At 31.7% G+C, this 26570-nt stretch overlaps 2 protein-coding genes across 2 annotated transcripts; both read left to right on the top strand.

The window, feature by feature from the left end:
- Positions 1–8134: 8134 nt before the first annotated feature.
- LOC123918161 (U-box domain-containing protein 8) lies at positions 8135–9727 on the top strand. The gene has a single exon (XM_045970136.1). The coding sequence runs from the start codon at positions 8323–8325 to the stop codon at positions 9433–9435; it is 1113 nt and encodes a 370-aa protein (XP_045826092.1). The 5' UTR covers positions 8135–8322; the 3' UTR covers positions 9436–9727.
- Positions 9728–24265: 14538 nt separating this feature from the next.
- On the top strand, positions 24266–24958 carry LOC123914656 (secreted RxLR effector protein 161-like). The gene has a single exon (XM_045965850.1). The coding sequence runs from the start codon at positions 24266–24268 to the stop codon at positions 24956–24958; it is 693 nt and encodes a 230-aa protein (XP_045821806.1).
- Positions 24959–26570: the final 1612 nt, after the last annotated feature.

The following is a 26570-nucleotide window of genomic DNA, read 5'->3' as shown; positions in this document are numbered from 1 at the left end:
TTAATTCTAAGTAGTAATATGACATGGATTTGTGGACGAAAATTGTAATTTTTACATCTCGGCCGCAGATCTACGATCCATATTACGAAAATTCTATTCATAATGTCTTGCATTTTTTCATAATAAATAAATAGGTCAAATGTATTTAGGAATTCTTTAAATTTAACGTTTGTACCAAATTGATCCTTTTAATTTTTCAAGTTTCAAATTGATTATAAAACTCTGTAAGACCAAAACATGTTATTTTTATAGGAACCAAAAATATATTTAACTCGATAAATTTTCTTCTCTGCCATAAAAACTTCAATACGTGACATATCTAAAATGTATTTTGTGCTCCGAAAATTTAGTATAGTATTAAAATTTCATTGAGTTAGAGAGAGGGAGAGAGAAATAGGAAATTTTAAGAGAATGTGGTGTTAACAAATTTGGAGTACAATAGTGGAATTTAGAAAGAAAGAAAAAAAAGTGAGGGTATAATATGGTCCATAGGTGGGTATGTACCAAGTAGAAAACTTTGGAGTTTGCTTGTTTTACAAAAGTGCTCCTTGGAAAGCCAAACGGGCCAGGCCCAATATTGGAGATAGATTTTGTGAGTTTTTCTTCTTTCTTTCTTAGGATTATTTCTTTTCCGACCCTCCGTATTTCTTTTATACTCTTAATATTCCAATTTTGTCCTTGCAAAAAAATTCGGTTCGCAGAAACCGAATTTTTTCTAGTGCAAATTTAGAGTAAATTTCAGTTTCTAGAAACTGAATTTTTTTGCAAGGAAACAATTGAAAATTCAAGGGGTATAAAAGAAACCTGGGGGTTGGAAGAGAAAACATCCTTTCTTAGATTTATTGTTCTACTATTTTAAGCTTTAACTTGATGATCGCTCTTTGCCCCCTTTTACATAACTTAAATTGCTACTAAAAGTACCTACTGACTATTGGAAGTTAAAATCCAGTAGCACCTTACCTTACCTGGAGATTGCTTCTAAAAGCACCTTACCTCACTATAAGACTCTAACCAATTAAGGAGAGCGAAGAACATTTGTCTTTTAATTTCTGTATTTTGTTTGGCTTTTGCTCTTGAGCGAGGGAGCAACTCATGCGCATAATTGGTGTCATCTCATCTGCAAGTTTTGCTCCTCTTTCAGTCTCAATGTACACTAACAATGTAATAATAGTTCTAAGATTAATAATTTTTCTGTGAAAATAAAAATAAAAAATAAAAATACTTTCTTATGCCACAACATTTTTAATTATATGAGTGATAATTGCAGAGTACTTAACATTTTCTTATATAAAAAAATATCCCAACATATAAAATACTTTTAATTATTAGTATATGCTTAACCTACAAAATAGTATTTGTAAAACAAATAAGAGTATCAATAAATAATATATTTTCATCTGTTAATGCTATGGTGGACCAGTTTCATAAGTGGTCCATCGTGGACCAATATTTAAAATTATCAAAAAATTTAACGACGGTCGATAATATATTTTTAAAGTAAAAAAATCACTACTCTTCTCATTTTTACAGATAAAAAATGAGATTGTTAACATCAATTCAGTTATCTTTATTATATGTTGTTTTAATCAAATCGTTTTTGTTTTAATCATAAAAATGAAAATAACCATTAAATTATACTTTCAAACAACGATACATCTTAATGATATTATTGATAATATTTTAAATATTCTCTATCAAAAAAGATAATATTTTAAATGCCTATTTTGTAAATAACTGGGCGAGGTTGCGCAAGTAGTACATACATTACATACACCCATTTTGATCTGGTATTGGAGTAGTGACAACTTAATTCCTACATTTTACCCGTACTAAGTACAAACGGCTCCAACGGTCTTACACTACACATGTCATTTGTCATGCATCACGTTTCTGTCCTATGTGACATATCATATACACACGGATTCATAACCCCCACATCCTTTTTTCCTTTTCAGTCTAGAAATGGAAATTATGGTAAGTCTTTTTCAAGCTTGATCTATGAGGCAGAGAATGCAAGACTATATTCTTATCTACTAGTTAGTATTCAATTAAGTGTACACCTTTTTTTGTCCAACCCTTTTCCTTTGCCATGCATTCTACAACAGCTGTTGCATGATGATTGTAAGAAGCACAATGCCCTTTACTTTAATGTAAATAAATAATAATAGTAAGACGAAATGTTGATTTCATTCACAAATGATGGATGTGCCATTCAAAAAAAAAATCACAAATGATGGATATGAACCAAAATTTAAATTAATTGGGAAATCTTAGATGTGATCTTGGGATGGGTCTCTCTATTTTTTAAAATAAAATGGCATATCTATATCTATCTATCTATTACTATAGTTTTACAGGAAGTCACGCTTAAGAGAAGATGTTGAAATATATCAAGTGAGTTAAAGTCTCTCTTTAATTAAAAGAGTTGATGTTGAACAATATTTAACCGAAAAGACTCATAAACCTAATGTTTAATAATATTTTGTGACAATGTGATGTCAAAAATCACTTATATTATTTGCTTTTCGCACCCTCTGAGCTTCTCAAGCACCCCCTAAACTTCCAATTTTATTCCCTTCGCAGGTTAAATAGTGAGTGTGTAAATAGCAAAAACTAGAAAACAAAACAAACAGTTAGTATCCTATTATGCGAACCTTACAAGAATAAAAATAAAAATTGTCCTATTCACATTTCTCACCTCCCATGAAACACTGTTTCCAAGTTAAGTGTGAATTCTTTCTTCACCCCCGAAGAAAATAATTTGAATGAAATATTATATGAACGAGTGATTTAAAAAGGAAAAAAGAGGTTTCAATTTATAGAATTATACGACGTTTGTGTCTGTGATCGGTCGATATTGTCACAACCGCTCCAGTGGACAATCAAAATATGATATTAGATGGTGGCCAAATTTTTATATGGTTCCCTAGTTAAAGTGCAAACTGAGTTCACGTACTAAATTGCGAATCGTGTTTGAGTTCACACTCTAAGTAGCGAACGATGTTTGTGTTTGCACTCTAAGTAAGGAACTGTATTTTTGCATAATATTTTCACTCATAGGGTGTTCCTAACATTATTCATGTTAAAATTCTTCACCTTTCGATAGAAAGAAGAAAACTCACTTTATGTATCTCACAGATTCCCTAACAAAAATTAATATCACTAACAACGGTGGAAACTTCATACCAATATTATAGTAAAAAAAAAAAATTCCAACTTAAAAACCAACTTTATACGGGCGAGATTGATCCAGACTTCCTGCCAAATATTGCATTGCATGGCGTCCTTTTACTCAGTGATTTAGTGGTCCTTACTCCTTGCATCCTTAGTGTGCCATGCCATGTCGATTTGAGTTTGAGGTTTACATTGTCTTCACGTTCGATATATTATATATTATTTAGATAATTTACTTTTAAATATATAATTTTAATAATGAATAACTAAAAATTTAATGATAAAGATAAAGTGATAAATTGCGTTATTTATTTTGAAGAAAAAAAATTAAAGGAGTAACATAAAGTTTCCAACACTTTATTTTCCCAATAAATTTATCGAAAGGAATTGAATCATTTCCAACACTTTATGTTCAGCCCTCTCTTCTATTTCTAATCCAACGATTTTGATCAACAAAGGAATGCAGAAGAGGGGGGAAAATGGGTGAACGGTTGAGATGAGTGTACGAGGAAAAACATTTCACCTTTAAGGTGGATAAGTGGGATGATCGGAGTTCGAACTCTGATCCCCTGCGTATATATTCTAATGTCATGTCAACTAAGCTAAGCTCGCGGGACTATCCAGATCCAAATTTACTACATATGTTCTTAAGATTTGTTTATAGAATACATATAAAAAAGCATTACATATTCAAATTCGCTAAAAGCTTAAAAAATTGAATTTGCGAACAAACTCACAACACCAGAGTTAATAACATAGAACGACATGAATTAATGACAAAGCTTACGATTGATACGATAAAATGTTTGGAATAATCATGCCTTCATATCTGTAATGTTGAAGACGCTAAAGTCAATGAATCTGCACTGAATTTGAATCGAAGCAAATATGCAAATCTGAACAAAACAAATATTGTACCAAGACGGAAAATCAAAACAAACACCGTATCAAGACAGAAAATCAAAACAAACATCGTACCAAGATGAGAAATCAAAATAAACAACTCCTATACATAAATTCCAGGAGAATTTTGTTACATTAATTTATATTCTTAAGGGTACATGTTAACATTTTTCTATACATAAGTTTATCCTTGCGTGAACTAAATCACAATAATTAACCCAATAAAATGATCTCCACTTCTAAAACTTATTCTTTAGAAAAACTTAAATTTAATTATTTGTTGGTAATAATTTTTTATCAGACTTTTATTTAACTCATTTTCAAACTCTAAATTATAAAGAATTTTATTTTGTAGGAAAAATTATAAAGAATCTTTACTCAACTGACATAAATGTTAAAATTGTTAGGCTGGATGTCATGACCCAGGTTTGAACCTGGGATCGCACAATTATATAAGTTTATTTTCAGTGGAATACCACTTCATCTAAGACAAAAAAAAAACCAAAAGTTAATACGTACCAAATAAAAAAAAATTCCAAAGTCAAAATTATAATTATTAAATAAAATAATAAATATTAAAATATACATTAAATTTTTTAAATTTTAATAACCACATCAAATTTTAAGTAAAAAAAAATTAATTAAATTTTAGTCATTATTACTTGAAAATTTAAATAGGAAAAATATAAATATAAAACAATTATTTATCATAAGTATAGTTAGTATTTAGATACAAAATAAAAAAAATATAATATATTTAAGCAACATAATAGAAAGTTATGGGTATAATACAAATATATGCAACTATAAATTAAGTCTTTCACTTTGGTTGAATGGCAAAAATACTTCATTGTTACCTGAGGGGCATCAATTCGATCCTCCATGGGGATGCATTTTGGCTTTTAAAAACAATAAAAAGCCAAATCGACACATCATTCTGCATTAAGTGAGCATTAATTGACGCGTGGCTGAGATAATCATGGGCCAGTGGTGTAAAAGTGGTACAAATTGAAAATTCCAGAGGTGCAAAATTGCAATAAACAGAATAACTGGGCTAAATATTCAAGGTCCAGGGTGTGCAGGTACACCCCTCACATCTGAATAGATCCGCCCCTGAGTATACATTAACATATATGATGTGGTTTAAATCGACAAATAAGAGGAACGGAGGGCAGGGACGGATCCAGACATAAAAAACTGGTGTGGCTAAAATTAAACATCTCTAATATAATTTTGAAGTTGATGTCGCACCACTATTTTTGGCTCATCTACAAAATCACTTGGATAAATTAAGCTCAACTATTCTCAATAATTTTTCACATCTAAAGATCCAAATGACAATGAGAGACTCAAATTTGGTGAGTGGTGGCTATGGGGAGGGTGGGCGATGTTAAGAAATACGATGATAATTTTTCACATCTAAAGCTCCAAATGACAATGAGTTATTTATGAGTAATATTGGTAGGCGTGTTAAGAGACGATTTGTAACGTTAATTAGTTAATGCTCCAATATGAAACCCATAAATAGTTAAGGGACCAATTGTCCAATTTAACCTTTTTTTTGAGTCATGCTAAATAGTACTTGGGGGCACTTGTTAAACATATTAAAAGAGGAAATCAAAGATAAAATTAATATTGAAAAGATAACTTTGTAGTAGTTTATTTTTAAAGTATTAAACACACAAAATACAAGATAAAATTTTCTTATTAATATATTTAACTAGTATCCGAAGACAATATTTAACACAATATATATCCATATATATGTTTATAAAAAAAATATCAAAAAATCTGGTGTGGCTTTAGCCACACCATGTCCCTTAGTGCATCCGTCCCTGACGGAGGGGACAACAATAATTAAGAAAGTTTTGCTTCAAAGAAACAATTCACACATAGTTTGTTTGTTCCATAATGAATCCATCTATCGATCTGCCACTATCCTAAAAAAAAAAAATTCTAATATTTTCTACCTCATTCCAAGGCAGGATAAGAAAAAGGGTATGCTAATTTATACTCTAAAACACGTTAAACATTTTTTTTGTTCTTGTAAGTCCAGCTTAATTGGTATGGTAGGCTCATTAAATATAACGTGTAGGACTAAAGTTTGAATTTTGGTATTCTCACTTGTTTATTTTAAAGAGTGAAATTTCAGCTACTAGCTAAAAAAAAAAATACTTCTACTATATTACTACAATTTATAAAAGTATTGCAGTTTTAACACAAAGTGGGTTATCCTCTTCCAACGAATTTTTTCTATATACATTAGCCAGAAATCGAACATTTGATCAAGACCCGGAAAGAATTAATATATTTAATTAATTTTTAAATTGTTAAAACTAAATCGAAAGAATTAATATCAATTAATAATATTCATAATTCATACAAAAATCATTAATGTTTCGGTCAAAAATAATTAATATAAATTAATAATATTAATTATTTTAAAACCATTTTTAAATTATTAATATTATTTTGATAATTTTATTAATACTCATTAGTTTAAAGACTTGTGCATTCGCACAGATCAATTGAATTTTATTCGATATTTGAGTTTGTCACTATATTAATGTAGAAAATTTATTTAAAATTAAATATTTAAAATTTTATTATATAATATTGTTAAAAGGGGAGGGATCAAATTACACCGGTGTAACATTTGAGTGATATTACAAAATATAGGATAATTGGAATTATTGTGTTAATTATTTCTTGTAAACTTATTTATTTAATTTTTTTTTTGGTTCAGCGACAAATAATGGTCCCGTGTTAAGTAAAAAATAATAATGATCTCATGTATATTTTTAATCAAAAATTATAAATTTTATGAGAAATATTTAGGATAATTTAGTAAGTTTGATACTAACTAACTTTATTATAGTATTATTAATGGTTAGTAGTAAACTTTGTAGGAATATTGTTATGTTTCGTTTATAAAAAAAATATTATTTATGTTTTTTTTTTTGGATGAAAAATATTGTTTATATTTCTTTTTTTCATAGAGTATTGTATTTTTATTTCTATATTCCTATTTTTATGGGGTTTCTTCTTTTTTTTTCTATATTCTTTTTATATTTTTTTATTTACTAAATTTTTTATTTATGTTTTTTTTCCTATTTTTATGTATAAATTGTTTTGTTTTGTTCATATTTTTAAGCATATTATCTTTCTATATTTTTTTTTGTCAAAAAAAAAATCTTTATATATTTTTTAATATATTTTTAGTGAAATTACAATGAAGGATATAAAACTTGCAACTTTGGTGGTAATTGATTTTAATATATTAGTAATAAATTATTCAATATAATTAGTCTAAAAATTGGAATTTTTCATAAAAAAAATGTCAAATTAATTATTTAATATTTTTAAATTTATTAAAAAGTTGTGTCTTTTGACTAAACTTTTTGACGAAAAAAAAAAGTCTTTTGACTAAATTTAAATCAACTCGTTCATCTTTTCTTAGAATCCAAAAAATTAGTCTCGCGAACGTAGCTCAATTGGTAGGAACATTCCATTATATAGGTAAGAGACCGGTGTTTGAATTATGGTCATCCCACTTATCCACTTGAATTTTTTTATTTTTTTATTGTTTTCAATGAGCTGGAAATCGAACTTATGACTATAGCATGCATACTACCCAAAACCCCTCACCACTAGACCAAAGACTACTTGAAAAAAAATCCAAAAAATGAAATAAACTTATTCATTATCAATATTTTTTTATTATAATTTTTTTATTATTAAAAAATTGAATAAATTTTTTGAACAAAGGTTAATTTAATTTAATTGAATTACGAATTTGGACAAAACTGGTCAAACCTACCCTAAACACATCCATAATTACGCAAACTTTTTCATTTTTTGACGTTATAATTATGCAAACTTTCTTCCAAATAAACACGTCAGAAAGACAGACCATTTATTGCATTAATTAAAAATGAAAAAATATAACAACCAAAAAATAAAAATGAAAAAATATGACGAGAGAGCAATAGAAACTGAAAGTGACTTGTTAGAGATAACATTATTTAACAGAGGGTATTATCGTCCTAATAAAAAAACAATAAACAATCCCCCCCAGCTAAAGCTAAAAAGAAACAATGGCGGAAGAACTCATTACAAAACCTCATTAGAACAAAAAAAAAAAAATCACAGCCTCCATTTTATGTTCCAAAAACCTCATAAACCCCTTTCACTCAAACAACAACAACAACAACCTTAAACTCTGTCTGTCTTTGATTTTCTCTTATGGCTTCTCATCTCCCTGACCACTTCAAATGTCCAATTTCTCTCGAAATAATGTCTGACCCTGTTATCCTCTCTTCCGGTCACACATTCGATCGTCCTTCAATCCAACGGTGGCTAGATGAAGGTCATAGAACTTGTCCAATTACCAAATTACCCCTCCCTGCTAATCCTACTCTCATCCCTAATCACGCTCTTCGCAGCTTAATCTCTACCTACACTCTCCTTCCACCACTTCACCAAATCATTTCCCAACCTGAAACCCTAATTTCAATTTTAAAATCTTCTTCTTCTTCCTCCGATTCCAAAATCGACTCGCTCCGTCAACTCGCTCGTCTTTCTAAACGCGACGCCAATTTCCGTCGCCGTCTTGTTGATTCCGGTGCTGTCTCCGCCGTTCTTTTCTGTCTTGATTCTTCTTCCGGTGAAACTAAGTTGCAGGAGAAGGCTTTATCTGTTCTTCTTAATCTTAGTCTCGATGATGATAGTAAGATTGGACTTGTTGCCGAAGGTGCAATTGATCGTGTTGTTGCGTTTCTTCTCCGGGAAGCTTCGTCAGATTGTTGTGCCCTCGCCGCGACGATAATTACTAGTCTTGCTGTTGTGGAAGTGAATAAGGGGACTATTGGAGCTTTTCCTGGAGCAATTGAAGCTCTGGTGGGAATTCTGAAAGATGGGAAGGGGAGAGAGAGGAAAGAAGCTGCTACGGCCCTTTACGCGCTTTGCTGTTTTGGCGATAATCGGAAAAGGGCGGTGGATTGTGGTGCGGTGCCGATTTTAATGAGGAGTGTTGAATGTGGACTTGAAAGAGGTGTTGAGGTTATTGGTGTTTTGGCTAAGTGTAAGGAAGGTAGGGAACATTTGGAAAGTTATGGTGGGTGTGTGAAGATTCTTGTTCATGTGTTGAGGAATGGAAGCTCTAGAGGGATTCAGTATGCATTGTTGGCACTTACTTCGCTTTGCTTTCATAGCAAGGAAATGCTTTTGGTTACTCTGCAAGAAGGGGTTTTGGATATCTGTCTTGGGTTGGTTGATGATGATAATGAGAAAGTTAGGAGAAATTCATCCAATTTGATCCGGGTTCTTCAAAGCGACGGCAATCACCGGATGTATTGATGATGGAAATGATGGTGTGTTTTTCTCCTATGTGGAGGTTAGTTTCATAATTTTTTTGTTTTGGTTTATTGGGTCTGCCTTGTTGGGTGGGTCTTTTTGTACAAATTGAAAGGAAGATCAAATTTTTGTTGTGAATGTGATAGGGTTCTTTTGTATATTGAATAATGGTTATGGGCTAGCTCTTGGTGGTTAGCTTAGCTGTTAAAATGGCACAGTTGTTTATTGATCTTTTGAAGATCTTTTGAATTGTATTGCTCCATAGTTACAAATTTTTATCCTGGTTTCCAGAAAATTTTGCTGTATGGGTTAACATTTTACATCTTGATTACAGTTTCTAAGTTGCTTTCAATGTATGTGTTTCCTTTGTAGAGAGGTAAAAAGAACTGTTATGAAATTTTGGTGCCAATGTATGTATAAGTATGAAGCACAAACACTCTTTGAATTAGACGTGTCCCAGTGTCGGAGAAGCGTCAATGTCCGATACAGACACGACACTGACACTTATGATTACATTGAATTATGTCATTTTCTCAAATTATTATCGGTGTCGACGTGTTAGTGTCAATGTCCGTGTTTATTGGTGTCGACGTGTTAGTGTCAGTTTCCGTGTTTGTGTTCAGTGTCCATGTCGTTGTCGCTTCATAGTGTATAGTGTATATAAACCCAGGTAAAGAGTGTCACCAGTTATTCTCTGGGGATGAAAGAAAAAAGGATGAAAAGAAAATTACCTCTCCATATTTTCTTTGTCCCAGTCCCAGTCATAAAGTAAGAGTTGCTATGGATGGTTCAGTGCCCTGGATTTGAGAAAAAATGTTGGAAAATAGAAGAAATGATTTTCTCAGTTCATGTTTGGATTGGTGACGAGTTTGGCAAAATTACAATGGCCCCCTGATTCTGTTGAAGGTATTTAGCTTATGCTAAAATCAAGGCGGCACATCTTGATTCCTGCAAACTTAGTGCCAAACTAAATACACAGATAGTTAAGAGATGAAAATTTTGTTTTGCTGAAGGCATAATTTCTCTTCAATTTTCACTGTACTAATCTGCTATGCAAGTAAAACCTCTGTTTTCTCTTGAATTGGCACACACTTGTACAGTTAGAGCTTTTAGTTTTATTTCGGTTATTGTTGTGTGACAGAATATCGGCACTTTGAATTGTTATTGCATATAACCATGGATTATAAGGAATTCCCAATGAATCGAATTTTAGATGCATCCCAGTATTCTTAATATTCAAGAACACATTACAATGCTGATTTATCGATTTGAGAAAATATGTTTTAATATGCCATAAATTAATGTCTGTAAATGCTCAGTCTGTCATTGAAAGTTTTTTAATTTTAAATCAATTAATCGTTTAGTAGATAACTACGAGCAAAATAAATTGAAAATGGCAACATTATACTGGTTTATGTTCAGTATAAACAGAACAGTTCCTTGAATCTGAGCATGAAACTAGTAACTTTGTTACCCTCAAATACACAAAGATTCCTGTTTAGATTGGTTGCTGACGCTGGTTGTCGTCATTCCACTATAATTTTATATCAAATTCATCTTTGGAACTGGTTTTGTCTTGACTGCTATTTGAGACTATATACTGTATTTAATAATTGAATGCTGAGTGTTTTTAACAAGCATCTGTCATTAGGGATTTTTTTTATTTTTTTTTTTGTTTTGGTTTTCACCACATGTATTCGGCCCACTGAACCGCCTAATCTAGTTCGGAGGTCAGTTATCACATCAAGTGGTTTCAGCCCCCTCCCGATCGCAGTTGCGGGGATCGAACCGTAATCCTTCCTACCAAGTCCAGCGCCAATCACCACTTAACCAACTAACAAAGATTTTTTGTTTTTTCTCTCAATATGGGGCAGCTACTTGATTTGGTATGGGACGGATGTTTTAGTTCCAATCATATTTTTTTTGCATTTTCACCACTCTCACTCAGATACTATGTTGGACAAATTGGGTACATGACCCTGCATCATGTGATCAATAGATTCAATACTAGTACTGCTTTATGCATATTTAAATATAACAGTACTGTAGGTTGTTGGCGTGTAGCACGGAGAGTTTTCTAATGAATACCTTGTCTTGGAGCAAGGGAACAGTTTTTAATAAATGTTCCTTGCATGACTTCAGCATTGTAACAAAAATTTATGTTCCTTGAGTGGTTTGTGAGCATGCATTGTTGCAAATGCTACTAATAAGAAGAACACACAGTACATGTCTAGCTGAAGACTTCTCTCCATACTAAATATGCTGTCTCTTTGTATGAATGTTTGGATTTGGATTGGTGATGAATTTAACAAAATCACAATGGTACCGCGATTTTGTTGAAGCTTTAAAGTTTAAAGTGCAGTTTTTGCTAAAATTGTTGTGGCTCGCTGTGATTCTGACGACATTTTACTGGACTGTTTAATCTGGTTCGGGGGTTAGTTCTATCATTAAGTGGTTTCAACCCCTTTTCGATGGCAGCTGTGGGTGATCGAACCGTGGTCCTTCGTATCAAGTTCAACGTCAATCACCACTGGACCAATTAGCGATTGGTTATATCTAATACATTTTCATCCACCATGCTTCTAAAGTCTAGTTATCGGATTTGATATCAAATTGCGTCATGAACACATCTTTGAGTCCATTAAGGAGGATGTTAAGGTATTAAAACTTAGCTTCTTTTTATTCAACAATACTAGCCGTAATTCTATTTCTGTTATAAACAATGTAGATGTAGATGTCACTACTTTATCACTAGACGTAGGTAGTTGTAGGACTTTACCGTAGTCGGTATATCTTTCTTTCATCGCTACCTGCTACATGTTTAGACAAACTTTTCATGAGTTTTGATGGTGTTCCCCATGCTTTGTCTTTCTTTTCATTATTTTTAAGACTGAAGTCTCACCACCGACGCCACGGTCTTGATAAAAAATGGGCGCACAGATTAGTTACTACTTAAAAAATAAATAAATAACTTTTACAAGCTTTGAGAAAAATAAATTAGGTGCCTTAATATAAAAATGAAAAGTTTAATTGCTAAATGGGGCGTTAAAATGAATCGTAGGGATATCATATTTTATATTTAGGAATTAGAATTTGAATCTCAGACACTCTACTTATTCATCTTAAAATAGAATTTTTAGTCACTAAACTAGTACATGACAAAAATAAAATAAAATGAATTGTTACCAAAGTCGAAAGAAGATCAACATGAATTAATTCATCGTTGCTGGAATGTATCAAATATACTTAATTAAATTATTTTTCCTCTTTACTTCTTCCTTATGAAAAACATATTGTTTTCAACTATGGCAGATCGATGCTTATAAAGGGTAATAACGGAAAATGGCTTTGGGAAACAAAATCGAATTTTCAGAATCAATTCCATCAAACGTAGAAGCTCCGAATCCTAGCTTCAGGCCCACCGTGCGTTTGGGTTAGAATCGATTTACACATATCCAAAGCCAAACATTAATTTTTACGGTCAAACCGCGTTTGAGTGCTCCAAACGCACGTTAGAGGTATTCTAACGCCAAACCAAACAGACACTATATTTGATTTGATGTTGACTCGTGTTATAAGAATTGTGTGGTCAACACAATGGCTTTTGGAACCTTTCGTGATACTAGTATTATCTTTTTATTCTTTTCATATTCATAGAGCTCCCTATTTTTCCTCATTATTTCACCTTTTTTTTATTGTTCAACAAATTCTTCACCTACTCACAATTGAATCAGAGAGATATTTAAGAAAGAGTCGTCTTTGGTGGCTGAAGTTTACTTAAATTTGTTTAATTATAGGGTTTAATAATTTTAGGGTGAACACTTCCATATCTAACTTACATTGTTAAGTATCTAATTTATATTGTTAAGTATTTCCTCCGTCCCAAAATATAAGGGAAAATTGGTCAAACAAAATTGATGTATTTAGTCCAAATTTTTAACCAAATACATCAATTTTTTTTTACCAATTTTCTCTTACATTTTGGAACGGAGGAAATATATCTTGTCTATGCTATTGCTATAAACAAAATTTAATGTCATGTAATATTTTTATATTAATTTATATTTTTAAAAAATTATATTTTAAATATATTTTACTTAGATGTACACCGGTACTCAATGATGTAAGTTTGTTATCAAAGAATTCACCTAATTTTAGATCTAGAATAAACAAGTATTTTTAATGTCAATTTCTATTAATCCTGAATTAAACTTCCTAACAAGAATCTTGAATGTTTGGTTGAGTAGATGAGTTATTTGAGTGGGCCTGTCAATCAGCCCAATTTTAACAATAATGAACCGGCCCTTGTTTAGAAAAAAAAGAAGAGCTGGGCCTTGCTCCTAATGCCCATGACAATAGTTATAGATAATTTTTCTTCCCACCCTCACGTTTCTTTTCTACTCCTAAAACAAGTAGAAAACTTCGGGTTCTAGAACCCGGAATTTTTTTAGTGTAAATTTTACACTAAAAAACACTTCGGTAAATAGAAACCGAAGTTTTCTACATATTTTGGGTAGAAAAAAAAACGTGAGTGGTGGGAAGAGAAACTTTCATAGTTATATCCTACGTTAATATGATTTGATCAATTACAATTCAATCAATGACTTGCGCCTGGTGCCCATGATTTTGATAGAATAATGAATTAGGCCTTGTGCCTATTCCCCATAGCTGCAGTAGTTATGCCCATAATAATAGTTATTATCCTACAATGGCAGTTGATCAAATCGGGCCTTATGCCTAATACCCATAACAATAGTTATTATCCTACGATATTTTATCTTCCGACCCCTCGTGTTTTTTTTTATATCCTCTGAATTTCCAATTTTACCCTTGAAAAAACTTCGGTTTGTAGAAACTGAAGTTTTTTTTTGCCTTGAAAACAAATTTCGGTTTCTAAAAACTAAAATTTACTATGAATTTGCACTAGAAAAAATTCGGTTTATGCGAACCGAATTTTTATGCAAGGGCAAAATTAGAATATTGGGGGGTATAAAAGAATCACGGGGGTCGGGAGAGAAAACATCTTATCCTACACTGCAACAAACACAAATGACAAATCACTCAATGACTTGCACCTAGTGGCCATACTTTTTATCGGTTAACTTGCAACATTGACGACTAATCATTGGTTGAAGTTGATTTTTTAATTTGAACAAAATGAACACTACAAACAACGAAAAATCAAACAATGCCGCATTGAGACGATAAGTTTACAAAAAAATCATAAAAAAGAAATCCTGATTTATATGAAAACTACTCATTTAGATTAAAAAAAAAAAAATTAAGCAAATGGAGGTCTCGAGAAAAAAAGATAACTAATCCAAAACCATCATCTCTCTTAACAAAATTAGGGGTGGGCCAGTGGCGCTATGTTATGTAACAATGTTAGTATTAATTGTTTTTTTTTTTGGTACATAGTATTAATTGTTATTTATTTATTTTTTCAAGGTTAATCGTCATTTTTCTACAAAGTTAGGGTATGGGTATGCTAACTAGTGCCCCCGGGGCACTAGTTAAGGAACTAAAAAGGGAAAAAAAAAAAAAAATTGCATTGAAAAAATAAAAATTTAAACTTTTAAGATGTTGACTTCACAAGTTTCAAGATAATAATACTATTTTTAGTTACCTTAACCAGTGCCCCGGGGGCACCGGTTAGCATTTTCCTATTCTTATTAGGGGTGAGTAAAATATTTGGCACGTGGATAAAACCACATCCAAATCCAAAATCATATCCAATTAACCGGTTACTTACAAACAAACATAAACCAGTCTATCACAAAATGGTTGGTCATCCACTTTTATAAATCAGTTTTTATTTGGGATGTCCAAATCTATAACCATATTCGTTGGATCACAAAAAATGTAGAGATCTAGATAAATACTCCATCTTTCATCACCACCATTTTCTATTAATAAATCTATAAAAATAAAAAAAAGCAAATAAACCAAAAACAAGGAAACAGAGTAAGAAACATAACGGGTGCAAACATTCAAGCCAGTAACTATTCTGATTTTTTAATCTTCTTTTAAATTTCAGGTATGATATTTATTTTTTTTTTGTAAAATTTGATTTTAAAAATTGAAAGTGAAATATTTGATTTTATGAAATAACAGTTTTTGAAATGAAATAGGAATGTCACCATCCTTATACTGATAACAAGCGATCGGACTCAAAATTGAGAAATAACTAGTTTTTAATTTGTATTTAGAAAAAACCGGTTTTAAACTAAATTTAAGAAAATAACCAAATTTAAACCAGTTTTAAAAAAATAACTAGCTTTGTAACTGTAACCAAATTTATAACTAATTATGTAACCAGTTTGTAGAAAAATGTGGTTATTATCAATCCAAATCCATTTAAGTGGTTTTGGTTTGGATACGGTTTGGTTTGTAAAAATATCCGACCATACACATCCCTAATTCTTATTTGACAATTGACGTTATGTAATCTCTTGATAAGGTTATCTGATTTTTGGTTGTTACATCCTTCCGATTATTTGTATTGATCGGTCAAACAATGTGAGGTTATTTGGCTCAAACATTTAAATAAAATGTTCTCTTATAAAAAAAAAAAGTTCAATTGAATAAATGACGGCCACATGCTATGCAACTTTCACAATCTTTGAAAACATGTAAAATTATAAGGAGTTGATAATTTTCATTATTCACAATGTAGAGAGACCTTGGAGTAAAATTTGATATTTAAATATTCTTTAGTTTTCTAAATTTGTCAACTTAGGAACATGTAAGCTGAATATATAAATTGAAAGAAAACACAAACATGAAGGTTTGATCCTAAAAATGATATTTATGGTATACTACAAGAAAATCTGGGGTTAGCTACGACACTATCTGTAGCTAATGCGTAGCTAATCGCTAGTAAAACAGTGTTTGCTACACATTTGTTGTGAATTAGCTGCCGTATAGGTTCTAGCATGGATTGGGCGGCAAATCATCTAGAAAAATATTTTCTAGCTAATTTGCAACTAATATATAGGAAATCCTAGCTAATATATTGATTTTGCTCTAGGGACTATATATGTACCCTTCTCATGCAGAAGGACGAGATTTTATTCATTTTTACTCTAAAATATTTATTTCACGCAAATATTGACTTGAGTGTCAGAGTGTTTGCAGATACAACTCACTTTCTTACAACCGTATCGGAGAGGAACACCACCAACCATATCTAATCTAATGCTTAATTAAAACTAATGCTACTAAGTTGATTACATGAAGTTAGGAATATAAGTGGCTTATGAGATTCCTCACAGCCTCTAAATACTGATGTAAGGTACCAACTAGCACTCAAGCTTCTTCATATATAGCTAAATAATTGGTAGAACTATAAGTGGCCACCTATAACAAAAGTTACCAAATCACTATTTTAAGCCTACTTTTGATATGACATTACTTTCAAATAGAAAATGTGACATTGACATATACGTGGGATTTGTTGCAACAAATTTCTTATGTCAAACTCTAGGTGTACACAATTTACAAAATTAAAAGTTTTATTTTAGGCTAAAAGGAGCAGGTTGCACGACCAAATGGTGGATCTGATGCAATAAAACACAATTACATCAGCTTTCATAGGTGAATTAATATTTGTGTGTAAAAAAGAGAATTCAAAATTTGGTCCTTAGCTTTCATTTTTCATGATACTTAAGTTCTTTTGTCATATTGGTACAAATTGTTGACTCATCAATGATAATTGAGGTGTGTGTGACTATTCTAATGATTGGTTTGGTTGAGTGGAATAAAATAAAGTTTGCCAGATTGGAATTTCATCTATTCGTATTGTTTTATGTGACATGAATATAAATCAGATTATGTTTTTCAATTTTATGTTACATGTACCAGGACACTATTTTCTTGTCCAAATATTTTATTTTATTGGTCATGTTAAAGAATACCTTTGAGGTATAATAATAAATTGTTCAAAGTAGTAAGGGAGAGTTTGATTCCTGACTTATACGTATAGAGAAAATTCTTTGATTGAGAGGGAAAATTTACTTTGTGTGCCCACAGTCATTACCAAACAGCGTTGAAAATTTAATTTATTACATTTTTTAAGATATTGAATACACAACTTTTAAGATGGATTTTTTTTTTTTAATACTCCGCATTTTTTATTTATTTATGATAAAAGAGAAAGCCATCGAAGTGACTTCGATATATTGAATGCAATGTTTTAGGAATTGGCTCATTATTATTAAATAGTGCATGGATCGCCACTCCTTGCAGGAAGGCTTGCACCGGTTAAACCTGCAGAGGAGTGCTAGCAACACACTCCAATAACAAACACAGTCTAACACACTCTCTTTTATTGGTTAAAATTTATATGGGTCCCATAAAAGTTATATGGGTCCACATTTTTTTATGGGACCCATGTGAATTTCAACCAATAAAAGAGAGTGTGTTGGAGTGTGTTTGTTAAAGAGTGTGTTGCTAGCATTATTCAAACCTGCAAGCTCACTATTTTTTATTGTTTGAGATATTAACTAACATAGTATATTTAAGCATTTAGCATTATTTAGATTCTATTATTGTTGATAAATTAATCATGCTTTAGCCACCCTTATCAAGAGATAAAGAGTTTAATACTAGAAGATATTAAGTGTAATCTTTTTAAATCGTAGTATAGTCACTATGATATTAGAAATTAAATCTGCTGTAATAATCGTTAGTTGGTTCAGTGGTGATTGACGCTGAATTTGCTAAGGAGAATCACTATTCGATCCCCGCAACTGCGTTCGGAAGAGGACAGAAACTACTTGATGTCAGAACTGACCCCTACGAATATTAGAACAACATATTTACGTATTTATGATATCAGTGATCGTTTATGATTAGACGGTCTACAAAGTAGCTGATTATGATTTTTAGTTTATTATTTAATATATTGAGAGAAAGTGTGGATCTAAGATCACACAATTTGAAGAAATATTCACAATATTGTAGTAATAAAAGTGAGTTTAACGGGTTTGAGCTGCAAGCTGTTGGAGCCGCACGTCGAAGGATCCAATGACCACCTACGCTCTGCCAATTCTATGTCTTTTTGCCGCCGCATAGACATGGCGGGACCCTTTCCTCTAACATTTCTTGGAGGAGGCTGTTTTATTTCTATAGATATAAGAAGAACAAATATGACAACTATCATATTTCAAAAATGCTAACAAGTTAAAAAGCTCAATTGATTAATGTTGGAAAATAATAAGGTGCACAAAAAGCCAATCAACAATGTAATCCATTTTCAAATATAATAAAGTATCAGTTTTCATTATACTTCACTATTTAGTGAAATAGTTGATTTGATAATGTCCTTGATTTAAAATAGACGTGTTATCGTGATAGAGATTATGATAATGAGAAACAAGTCTTTTATTATTTTAAATCTAAATAGTTCTTGATCGTATGATTATTGAGAATAGGATATAAATAATTATGATAGATCAATATATATGTGATGGTCTTTTATTGGATAAAAATTAATACATCTCATTTATTAAATTGCATATATAGATGATGCATATAGTGATATGATCATTGAACTGACTAAGCTTAGAATTTCTAATGGTCGATATTACCTTAAACTGTCAATAGAAATTCTAAAGAAGAAATATAATAATTTTTCTTTGACCTGAGATTAACATAGTAATTAACATGTTATTTATTGTACTCTAATTCTGGACACCTAGTATCTCAGGGTACTAGTTGAAAAATATTGGGTACAATTAAATACTTGTATAATTAATGATTAACCAAGATGGGATCTGTCAACTCATGGTAATGAGTTTGAACTCTATGATAAAATGAAAAACCTGGCCAGGTGAATTGAAATAGAAAAGAGTTTCTTGAGTCATATATGTTAACTTAATAGAGTTTGACAATAGTACCATGCTCTAGAGTTAACCAGAGTTGTAACGACAGAGGAAAAATAAATATATTATTCTTCTAATGGTTCTTGAAAGTAAAATAGTACTTCATACTACCCGGACGTTAAGGAGTGTTACTAGACGCCTACCTTAATTAATATATTTATTTGATTAATATATTACCGGCTTAGTATTGAACCTACAAAGTCACACACAAACGAGTGTTCTAATTCTTACTAAGGAATTATTTTATTTGACAAATTAAATTAGTGAATTTAATTAATATAAAACTATTATCCTAAGTGGAATATTATTTTATTTTTTGCTAGTACAAAGAATACAAATAATATAAGTATAAATTGAGCATATTTATATGGACACGGTGAATTTGAATTGGTATATGAACAAGTTGTGAAATGGTATATGAACAAGTAAGCACATTGATTCATAGTGGAAGCAATTAACATGTTAATGGATTTTCATATTAGTGGAATATGAAATGAAAAAGTCTTTCTATTGTGTGGGAATTGATTTCTTTTATTTTGATAAAAGTTCACATGCCTATAAATAGATACCATATAACTTGTTCAAGACACACTACTTTTCATCATGTATGCATTTGCTTAGTTTTATTGTTTCACAAACGCAAGAGTTGCTGGTAAGGATTGAGCTCGGTGTGGATAGCGTAGAGACTTCACACTATTGAAGAAATTTTTCATGATTCAAGAACTAATCAACAGGTACATGTTTACTGTTATATTAGTTTGTCATATAATTTAAACAAAAAGAATAGATCCAATTTTATCCGCTGTGCGTGTTTTGAACACATTTTTCTTTCAAATGGTATCAGAGCTTGTCTTCTTTCTCGTTTAAATTATATGTCCAGTGTTATCACTAAAACTATAATTTATGATGTGTCACGTAATAAGGATAGTTTTGGTTATGTTTCATTTTGATGAATTATTTATAAGGAATCAATTTATAAGTTCACGTAATATGCATGTCTTATTTCTGCATAATCCATTGACTGATGTAGGTGATCCATTAAGCTTAGTTTTTGCTTATGTTTCACCTGCATGTTTTGTACCTTACATATAATGATATGGACACTAATCAATTCATACATATACATATTTATTTACTGAGCTTTTGATTTATTTTTATTTTTGATAAATATGTATAAATTGATTAGTATTGGTATATTAATTTTTGTATATGATACAAATTTGTAATATATAAATAGTTAATAGTTAATAACAAGGAACGATCTGACTAACAGAAGACTTGTAATTAAACGATTAATTATAGTATATGATGCGAACTTTGAAATTAATTATGTACTCTACGTCCGGACTACCCGGAAGAGTGTTAAAATTGATTTATAAAAGGATTTATAAAAGAATATATATACTAATATGAATGGCCTGATAAACAGGAACTTTTGGTATGATATATTTTCTTTTTGATACATCTTAAACTAAAATATATATATATATGAGATTATTCTTGACAACCAAGTGGCTTGTATATATTTTTATTTTAAGAAATGGTTATCTGATATCATAATTACTTTTATTTTGATAAACAGTATGTCTTCTTTGTCACTTCGCGGAATACTTGAATCTGGAAAATTGGTTGGATCCAATTATGACGATTGGTACCGTAGCCTGAGAATTGTTCTCATGCATGAAAAATTGATTGACATCATTGAAAAACCTGCTGTGGTTGCACCGGTTGACCCAAACGACAATGAAGCAACCAAGACTTATGAGAAGTATTTGGAACAAAGCCTTACTGCTAAGTGTATCATCCTTGCATCTATGAGTTCCAATCTTCAGAGGCAACATGAGGATATGAACCCTCCTGAAATCATTGAACATCTTAAGAAGATGTACGGTGGACAGAGTAAGACAGCTAGATATCAGTTATCTAAAACTCTGTTCAGGTCTTCATTGAAGGCAAATGATAAGGTTGGGCCTCATGTGCTTAAGATGATTGATCTCATCGAACAACTTGAGAAATTGGGCTGCAATATTGGGAAAGAGCTTTCTCAAGATCTAATTCTGCAGTCGCTTCCTGATTCATTTTCACAATTTGTTGTGAATTTCAATATGAATAAGATGAACACCGATTTGCATGAAATGCTTAACTTGTTGATTGATTATGAGAATCAATTCTCCTCGGAAAACAAGAATGAAATTGTTATGGTTGTTGGCAAGACTTTTAAGACAAAGGGCAAGGGAAAGTTCAAATCTAAAAAGAAACCTTTTGGACCCACGGGTGGTGTGACCAAACCCAAGCACAAAAAGGTCAATGCTAATCAAGTTAATGCTGAATGTTTCTATTGTAAGGAGAAGGGACATTGGAAGAGAAATTGCAAGAAATATCTTGATTCTCTAAAGAAACCAGGTGAGACATTAATGAAAAATGTTTTCATGATTTCTTTAACTGTTATTGATCCTACCACTTGGGTATTAGATACTGGTAGTAGTTTTCACATATGTAATACATTGCAGGGACTGAAGATAACCAAAAGACTGAATAAAGGTGAAGTAAATCTTCAAGTTGGGAATGGAGCAAATGTTGCTGCTGTAGCAATAGGATCAGTCTCGTTAATAATACCCACTGGCAAAGTGCTAGTGCTAGATAATTGTTATTACGTTCCGAAATTTATTTCAAATGTAATTTCAATTTCTATGTTGGACAAGTGTGGTTTTCGTATTATTTTTAATAATAATATTTGCTCTATTTATCATAATGATGATTTATATGCAAATGGTTGTCTCCAACGGGGTATATATGTCTTACCAAATGTGAATTATAATTCAGTTTTGCATGTTACTTCTGGTTTCAAGAGAGAAAGAGATAATCAGATAAACAAAACATATCTTTGGCATTGTAGGCTTGGTCATATTGGTGAGAAAAGAATTAACAAGTTACACAAGGAAGGTTACCTTGACAATTATGATTATGAATCATATGAAACTTGTGAATCTTGTCTCAAAGGAAAAATGACTAAATCTCCATTTATTGGAATTGGAGAGCGAGCTTCTGAATTATTGGGACTAGTTCATACAGATGTTTGTGGACCCATGAAAATTCAAGCCAAAGGAGGATATTCTTATTTTATAACCTTCACTGATGATAAGTCTAGATATGGTTTTTTATATCTTATGAAGCATAAATCTGAATCATTTGAAATGTTCAAAAGATTTCGTAGTGAGGTTGAAAAACAAACCGGTAAGAATATCAAAATGCTTAGATCTGATAGGGGTGGAGAATATCTTAGTGATAATTTCATTGGTTATTTAAAAGATAACGGAATTCTGTCACAATGGACACCTCCGGGAACACCACAACACAATGGTGTATCTGAAAGAAGAAATCGAACCTTATTAGATATGGTTAGATCTATGATGGGGTTCACCGACCTTCCAATAAATTTATGGGGGTATGCATTGGAAGCTGCAGCCTATCTTCTAAATAAAGTACCTTCAAAATCAGTCCCTACAACTCCATATGAGATATGGAAAGGACGTAAACCAAATCTAAAACATATTAGAATTTGGGGTTGTCCTGCTTACGTCAAGAGACTACAAACAGATAAACTTGATGCGAGGTCTAGTAGGTGTAGGTTCATTGGGTATCCAAAAGAAACAATGGGATATTATTTTTACCAACCTTCTGACCATAAAGTGTTTGTGGCTAGAGGGGGAACTTTTCTTGAGAGAGAATTTCTTGCAGATGGAAGTCATGGTAAGCAAATAGAACTTGATGAAGATCAAGAAAGTAGCGAAATCCCAAAGTCTCAAGAAATTGAGAATGAGGAGGAGAACTCTCTCTTAGATGTTTTAAAGTTAACACCAAGGTTATTTACCTCGACTACATTGGTTGAAGAACCAATAGTAGATCAAGAACAGGTTGATGAACCGATTCTTGAAAATGTTCACCAACAAGTCAATCCAATACAAGAGCCTGTCAGAAGATCTACTCGAGTACATCGAGCACCTGAGAGGTTAAACTTAATGGTGCAAGATGACGGTGTGAGTGAAGATTATCATAATGATGATGATCCTAAAAGCTATGAAGAGGCTATGCAAAGCTTGGATCATGATAAATGGATAAGAGCTATGGAATCTGAAATGGAATCGATGAAGATCAACAAAGTTTGGACTTTGGTTGAAGCTTCAAAGGGTATAAAACCTATTGGTTGTAAATGGGTTTACAAGAAAAAGATTGGAGCAGATGGAAAGGTTGAGACCTATAAAGCTCGTCTTGTTGCCAAAGGATATCGTCAAAAAGAAGGAATAGATTATGACGAAACTTTTTCCCCTGTGGCAATGATCAAATCGATTCGTATTCTACTTGCCATAGCAGCATACTATGATTATGAAATATGGCAAATGGATGTGAAAACAGCTTTTCTCAATGGTGAGTTAAAAGAGGAAGTGTACATGACACAACCTGAAGGATTCACATCATTGTCTGATCATAACAAAGTTTGCAAATTACAACGATCAATCTATGGATTAAAACAAGCTTCTAGAAGTTGGAACATTCGTTTTAATAACACAATTGAAAAGTTCAATTTTGTTAAATGTGAAGAAGAACCTTGTGTTTACAAAAAGATCAGTGGGAGCTCAATCATTTTCTTAGTATTATATGTAGATGACATATTACTTTTTGGAAATGATATACCCTCAATGCAAAGTACAAAGGTTTGGCTATCTGAGCAATTCTCGATGAAAGACTTAGGAGAGGCAGCTTATATCCTAGGGATAAAGATTTATAGAGATAGATCTAAAAGGTTGCTTGGACTTTCACAGTCTATGTACATTGATACCATCTTAAAAAGGTATAACATGGAAAAATCCAAACGAGGCTATTTGCCCGTAGGAATGGGAGTTTCTCTTAGTAGGGAGAATTGTCCTAAAACTCTTGAAGAAAGAGAACGCATGAGTAGAGTACCTTATGCTAGTGCAGTGGGAGCCATCATGTACACCATGACTTGTACACGTCCTGATGTCGCATATGCACTGGGTGTAACTAGTCGATATCAAGCAAATCCAGGTGAGGAACACTGGAAAGTGGTTAAGACTATTCTTAAGTACTTAAGAAGGACTAAAGACCAATTCCTCATCTATGGAAATTCTGAATTAAGTCTTAAAGGTTATACAGATGCAAGTTTTGCATCAGACAAGGATGATAGCAAATCTATTTCAGGTTACGTCTTCACATTAAATGGTGGTGCAATAAGTTGGAAAAGTTCCAAACAAGCTATGGTAGCAGATTCTACTACCGAAGCGGAGTACATAGCAGCAAGTGAGGCGGCTAAAGAAGCAGTTTGGATGAAAAAGTTTATATCTGAACTTGGAGTGGTCCCTTCAATAGAAAACTCTGTACCATTATTATGTGACAATAATGGAGCTATTGCTCAAGCAAAGGAGCCAAGATCACATCAGAAATCCAAACACATTCTTCGGAGATATCACTTAATTAGAGAGATCATTGAACGTGGTGACGTCAAGATTGAGAAAGTGGATGGAAAAGAAAATGCGGCAGATCCGTTCACAAAGGCACTTGGCATAAAAGTTTTTGACAAGCACAAGTGTGAAATAGGATTGAAGTACATGACTGATTGGCTTTAGTGCAAGTGGGAGATTGTTGGAAAATAATAAGGTGCACAAAAAGCCAATCAACAATGTAATCCATTTTCAAATATAATAAAGTATCAGTTTTCATTATACTTCACTATTTAGTGAAATAGTTGATTTGATAATGTCCTTGATTTAAAATAGACGTGTTATCGTGATAGAGATTATGATAATGAGAAACAAGTCTTTTATTATTTTAAATCTAAATAGTTCTTGATCGTATGATTATTGAGAATAGGATATAAATAATTATGATAGATCAATATATATGTGATGGTCTTTTATTGGATAAAAATTAATACATCTCATTTATTAAATTGCATATATAGATGATGCATATAGTGATATGATCATTGAACTGACTAAGCTTAGAATTTCTAATGGTCGATATTACCTTAAACTGTCAATAGAAATTCTAAAGAAGAAATATAATAATTTTTCTTTGACCTGAGATTAACATAGTAATTAACATGTTATTTATTGTACTCTAATTCTGGACACCTAGTATCTCAGGGTACTAGTTGAAAAATATTGGGTACAATTAAATACTTGTATAATTAATGATTAACCAAGATGGGATCTGTCAACTCATGGTAATGAGTTTGAACTCTATGATAAAATGAAAAACCTGGCCAGGTGAATTGAAATAGAAAAGAGTTTCTTGAGTCATATATGTTAACTTAATAGAGTTTGACAATAGTACCATGCTCTAGAGTTAACCAGAGTTGTAACGACAGAGGAAAAATAAATATATTATTCTTCTAATGGTTCTTGAAAGTAAAATAGTACTTCATACTACCCGGACGTTAAGGAGTGTTACTAGACGCCTACCTTAATTAATATATTTATTTGATTAATATATTACCGGCTTAGTATTGAACCTACAAAGTCACACACAAACGAGTGTTCTAATTCTTACTAAGGAATTATTTTATTTGACAAATTAAATTAGTGAATTTAATTAATATAAAACTATTATCCTAAGTGGAATATTATTTTATTTTTTGCTAGTACAAAGAATACAAATAATATAAGTATAAATTGAGCATATTTATATGGACACGGTGAATTTGAATTGGTATATGAACAAGTTGTGAAATGGTATATGAACAAGTAAGCACATTGATTCATAGTGGAAGCAATTAACATGTTAATGGATTTTCATATTAGTGGAATATGAAATGAAAAAGTCTTTCTATTGTGTGGGAATTGATTTCTTTTATTTTGATAAAAGTTCACATGCCTATAAATAGATACCATATAACTTGTTCAAGACACACTACTTTTCATCATGTATGCATTTGCTTAGTTTTATTGTTTCACAAACGCAAGAGTTGCTGGTAAGGATTGAGCTCGGTGTGGATAGCGTAGAGACTTCACACTATTGAAGAAATTTTTCATGATTCAAGAACTAATCAACAGGTACATGTTTACTGTTATATTAGTTTGTCATATAATTTAAACAAAAAGAATAGATCCAATTTTATCCGCTGTGCGTGTTTTGAACACATTAACGGGTTTGAGCTGCAAGCTGTTGGAGCCGCACGTCGAAGGATCCAATGACCACCTACGCTCTGCCAATTCTATGTCTTTTTGCCGCCGCATA

Source organism: Trifolium pratense, linkage group LG3 (genome assembly GCF_020283565.1).
Source record: "Trifolium pratense cultivar HEN17-A07 linkage group LG3, ARS_RC_1.1, whole genome shotgun sequence".
NCBI classification, from domain to species: domain Eukaryota; kingdom Viridiplantae; phylum Streptophyta; class Magnoliopsida; order Fabales; family Fabaceae; genus Trifolium; species Trifolium pratense.
This window is presented reverse-complemented; position numbering and strand designations above follow the sequence as displayed.